Raw genomic sequence first — 5,057 nt, 5'->3', positions numbered from 1 at the left:
CAATTCCAAATAGAGCCAGCGATGGTGATCTATCTATCGAGCTAGCGATCGACTAGCGATTCGATCTAGCGATCGAGCTGATCTACTAGCCATCACAGCAGTCTGGGTGGGTAGTCCGGAAGCGGGGAAGAGACGCCGATGAGCAAAAAGTTGCGTCGATCTAACTAGCTATCTATCGATACCTATCAGCTAGCATCGATCTATCATTCAGCGACTAGGAGAAGCTATCGTACTGTCCGCCATCGAGCCAGCAGCGGGTGGGGACGCTTAGAGCGTGGGGGGGTTACCCAGATCTTCTATCTAATCCCATCCACCATCTATCTATCTATCATATCTATCTTCTATCTATTCCATCCATAGACTGATCTCCTCTCCATTTCCTCCTCCTCTGCATTAATATTTTTCTTTTTAAAAAATAAGATGGGAATTTTGGGGCGAACCTACCTGGCAGGGTTGTGTGGAAAGACCCAATGCCATTTTTACATCACCATCTGATTTGCATAGCCAGCAACAGTTTAATGTGGCACCATTCTTGAGTTCCTTATAGATCAGTTTGCTGTTTTGGTTTCTTGACTAGTAATCTTTTTTGTGTTGGTAGGCTGGCTTTATGCCTATAACTAGTCTGTGTCCAGATGAGTCTGGAGTTGCCAGTCACTCATGGAAAGAATGCATTTAACATAAATTGGTATGATTTGTGCTCAGTCTCTAAATGTGTGAGAGAGGCCAAGTTCTGAAAAACCAATATGTCCAATGGTATGAGCAAACTGTACTGGAACAGATGATCGAAGCAATGGGATCTGTTGGGGATGCTGAAGTTGTGATATCCTGCCCTAAGCATAGGTGATCTCAATGATCTCCAGGGTACACCTTCTTTAAAAAAAATATTTAAAATTCAATGGCAGTTCTGTATTCAGCCCGAAGCCCCACTTTTCCTCTGTGGTGAAAGGTGTGGTTGCAAGAAGAGGAATGGTTCGAGATTCAGAACTGCAAGAGATGCGAATTGGTAGGCAATGACCGGAGTTGCCTTGTGTCTTTGCCCAACAGGTGGTTCCATGGCACCATAAAGCAGAGCCGACGCGGAGTCCCTCCTGACGCTTTGCAAGAAGGGAGCTACTTGGTCCGGAACAGTGAGACCAGTCGCAACGACTTCTCCCTCTCGCTCAGGTAAAAAGAGGTCTCCTTTCCCCTTTCCTTTTGGGCATGCCTGCCCTTGCCTGGACTTTCCTAATCGGATTTTAAAGCAGAGACGAGTGTCAACAAAGACTCGAAGAGGGTCTTTGATGAGCTGATCCACAGTAGTAGTGTACTGGGTGGCACTTAGGCATGAGTCCCGGGCCACACATACAAAAAAACGAGGTAAGACTGACCTAAACCAGACCGTTGGAGGGCCATTTTTGGCTCTTTCCAATCTTAGTGGCGTGCACTACCACCGTTTTTCCAGATGTTTTGGGAACCAAAAAGACAGAAGAAGCTGGTGGGCTCCAACATCAGTGGATAATATCCTCCACACCAGGTTTTAATGCAGGATTTAAATGAGCTCTCCAAGATGAGAATCCCATTCTTAACATGCTTGAGACCTTGACAGCTCCTTCAAAGCTGATAAAAGCCTGGAATGGATTTTCATCCCACTGACATGACACCACTAGCCATTGCACCAGAAGTCAATTCTGAGGTTATTTTGGAGAGCCATTTTGTGTCTCAGAAATGGCTTGGGGCCATATGTCACCCATGGGGACCACATTTTCCAACACGTTTAAACATGCTTTTAGTCACCTCTGCTGTCTTTTCTCCAGGCTTAACATCCCCAGTTACTAAGCTGCTCCTCATATGGTTTCCAGAACCTTCACCATTAGGTCACTTTCTTCTGGACACGCTCCAGGTGTGCACCGCCTTCTCAGTGGTGGGCCCCGAAAGAGAGAGGAACTTGGAACATCTTCATCTGTGAAATGTTATGAAAATGGGATAATAATATAAAATGTTGGGATGGGGAGGTTGTCCAACCCTGTCATCTTTTCCTCCCTCCATGCAAATAAACGAGCCTCCCAATCCTGCCAGATTGCTTGTAGCTCCGTTCTCCTGGAGGAAGCATGTAAGACCCAATTCTAGGGAGCTGCTGATCTCAGGACATGTGAGGTGGAAAGAATAAGTGCTGCTGTGCTATTTTGGGATGGACCAGAGGCACCCAGAGTGTCTATCTTGTCTGATGTCCTGGGGTTGAGATAAATATTTGATACCAGCTCTGAAATCAGGAGAGAGAGAAAAAATGATTGTGAAGGAGGTGAGAACTTGGTGCCTCGATCCTCACGCGAACAGAGTGAATATTCATTGCTTTGAGCCTTTCCTCTGAAAGCCTTGGCTCAAGTTGCATCAACGAGGAGCAACTGAGCTGGGCCTGCTGTTGTGCATTGTGACAATTGTGGGTGGCAGTAGTGATGGAAGGGAGTGTTGGTATAATGCGGGGCATTACTAGGGGAGTATGGGGTATGCAGACCTACCAATGAACACCCAGAGAGGGTGTCTGTCTTCCAATGTGGAAAGTACCACAGCACCTCTCCATGGGTAGACAGGGACTCCCAGACTGAAGGTCCTGAGAAAAGACCTAGTCCACTCACCCAAGGTGGCAAGAAGACACCAGGACACTGTTGTATACCATGGCAAACATCTGGAGATCTCTTCTGTTGTCAAGTGATGCCTGAAGTGTTTTGGAACTTGCAAACAAAGCAGGAAGACTGGACAATGTGGGATACAAACAGTCTCTTTTGTTTCTATGGTCAACATCAATGGTGGCATGTAGACTGGAGCTTTCCCTTCCTAGCAGCCTGATCTACTCCTGAGGGACCATTGACTTGGTGGGTCCGCGCTGGTGGTGATAGCATGGGTTTACCACAATGCGGTGACAGCAAACTAGTGAGACGACTGATGCATGCCAAGTATATTTGACAACCAGTGTAGATACTTTTAAATCTTCTTATCTTCAACAGCTTTTCCAGGTCTGGTACAACTACTGGCCAGGCAGGAAAGGAAGATGGATTAGTTTTCTGCTTGGCAGCAGAGCTGCTGGACCTTGAAGGCAGCCCCTTTCCACAGGGTGAACCCCTTTCTGAGTGTAACCCAGTGTGGCCTGAACCCTGCGGCCCTCCAAGTGACACCCTGATCTAGTTCAGCTTATAGGGATTCGCCTCTTGACTCAATGTCCACTTGGATCTGTGAAGTTTAGTAAAGCAAAGCAAATTCTCCGCTGCGTGTGTATGCAGCTGTTCATCCCATTCAGGGGCAGGTCCCTGAGTATCACAGTGAAGAGGGAGAAACCCCAAGCGACGTTTGAGTTATAATCCGCCATGAAAAGGTCAGGCTCTGCGTTCTCATTCTCTCCACTGCTCAGCCTCCGGTGCTTTGATCGCACCCAAGCCACATCCCTTGGCTTCCAGAGCTTGGCCTGTCATGTCCCTGTGACTTTGTCAGACCCAGCTGACATTAAAAAAAATGTTTTTTCCCCCTGGCGCTTAGTCCCACTCTGTTGGTGATCTACGACAGGCCTTTTCTTGTGTCTGCGTGTTGTGTTCCTTTGTCTCGTTTCCGACTTATGGCAGCCCTAAGGTGAAACTGTCCTGGGGTTTTCTTGGCAAGAGTTATTCAGAGGAGGTTTGCCATGGCCACCTCTGAGGCTGAGAAGTGTGACCTGCCTAAGGTCACCCAGTGGGTTTCATGGCCGAGTGGGGAAACGAACCCTTCTCCCGAGTCATAATCTAAACCAATGTGCATGCTGGAAAGCCATTTTCCATGCCCACTTTTCCAATGCATAGGGAGAAGGAACAACTGAAAGACCATGGTTGCATTGCACTAGAGCCAAATATAGCAATTTTTTTGCAAAACGAGCATTTTGATTGGTGGATGTGAACATAAGTAAGTTCCAAACTTGTGGTGGAAATGTTCCCTCCTTAACACTAAAGAATAATTTTTGAGAATTTTTGAGGTTTATTTTTACAGCCCTGGGGTCAATAAAAGAGGCCACATGCAAACCCATTGCCCACCCTTGAAGAAGATGGCACAACATGATATCAGTCAGGATTTTGACTTTCTTCTTTTTCTTTTCAAGGGTTGCCAAGGATTTTGAAATGAAGTTACCCGGACAAGGAGAACAAGTAAGTCTTGGGCAAAAACGCTCCATTACGACAGCATCCGGAAGTAATCAACATTAATAAACAGTCAGGAGCTGCCAGTCAAAGGAGTGGAACATTTCTCTTGTTATTGTGGCGTTCAGACTCTGTGATGGAGTTACGCTGCCACATCTGGAGGCGAAGGGGCTGTTTTTGATAAAGAGACTTGGACAGATGATTGTCTGGATGGACGCGGGGGGTCTCGATAGGGGTGATGCAGACAATCTCTCCCCATACCTTTGGGGCTTTTCACATCGGACCTAGGAAGGGCACACTTTGCCTTCCCTAATTTCCAAGCAATACTGGTGCCAATTGGCTTCCAAATGCCCACCTGCCATCCTGGTGCCCTCCTCCTTGAGACTATTGTTATCTTTTTGCTCCAGGTCACTGGAAAGCTGGCAAGCTCTCTACTTTGCTCTTAACACCTCTGGTTTGCATAGTCCTCTTCTCTGAATGAGAAAAGCGGAGTTCTTTTGCAAAATGTGAGGAGCATTTCCGGAACTTTGGTGCTGCAAGGAATGTTCTCCACCCTCTAGGAAGGAATCCCAGGTTGTTTTTAATAGCGCTGCTTCTTGCAGAACCATTTTTCTTTGGGAGAATCTCTGGAGAAGCTGAGGTTTTGCAAGTGGAGTGAGCCAGGGTCGGAACCTTGCATAAGCATTGCCCCTTCCCCATTGATGGGGAAGGGTTGCTCAAGCAGCTTTGCTCTTGCAAAGCTTTATCTGTTCCTGTCATAACCTGTTGTTGCTGCCAGTGTTAGATGAGCCCATGTTTTGATGGTTCCTCCGTGATACCTGCACCCGTCTCTCTCTCTCTCTGTCTCCATCTATCCCAGCAGCCTTGGTGAATATTCCCAAAGCTTGGAAGATACCCTCAGATTGATCAATCAATCCTATCTAT

The 5,057-nt window shown here is 47.0% G+C and overlaps 1 protein-coding gene across 8 annotated transcripts in view; it reads left to right on the top strand.

Moving 5' to 3' along the window:
- Nucleotides 1-5,057, top strand: part of SHD (Src homology 2 domain containing transforming protein D) — a 32,286-nt gene that overhangs the window by 19,952 nt on the left and 7,277 nt on the right. Inside the window, exon 8 of one of the 8 annotated variants that reach the window (XM_042480347.1) lies at nt 1,045-1,174. The exons of the other annotated variants lie outside the window; for them this stretch is intronic. Coding sequence (XP_042336281.1) covers nt 1,045-1,168 — 124 coding nt within the window. The 3' untranslated portion in view covers nt 1,169-1,174. Of the gene's footprint in view, nt 1-1,044; nt 1,175-5,057 lie in introns of those variants that run through there. 8 annotated transcript variants of the gene reach the window in all.

The sequence above is a fragment of the Sceloporus undulatus genome, chromosome 7 (assembly GCF_019175285.1).
Source record: "Sceloporus undulatus isolate JIND9_A2432 ecotype Alabama chromosome 7, SceUnd_v1.1, whole genome shotgun sequence".
In the NCBI taxonomy this organism is placed as follows: domain Eukaryota; kingdom Metazoa; phylum Chordata; class Lepidosauria; order Squamata; family Phrynosomatidae; genus Sceloporus; species Sceloporus undulatus.
The sequence above is the reverse complement of the archived record's forward strand: the minus strand, read 5'-3'. Positions and strand labels throughout refer to the sequence as shown.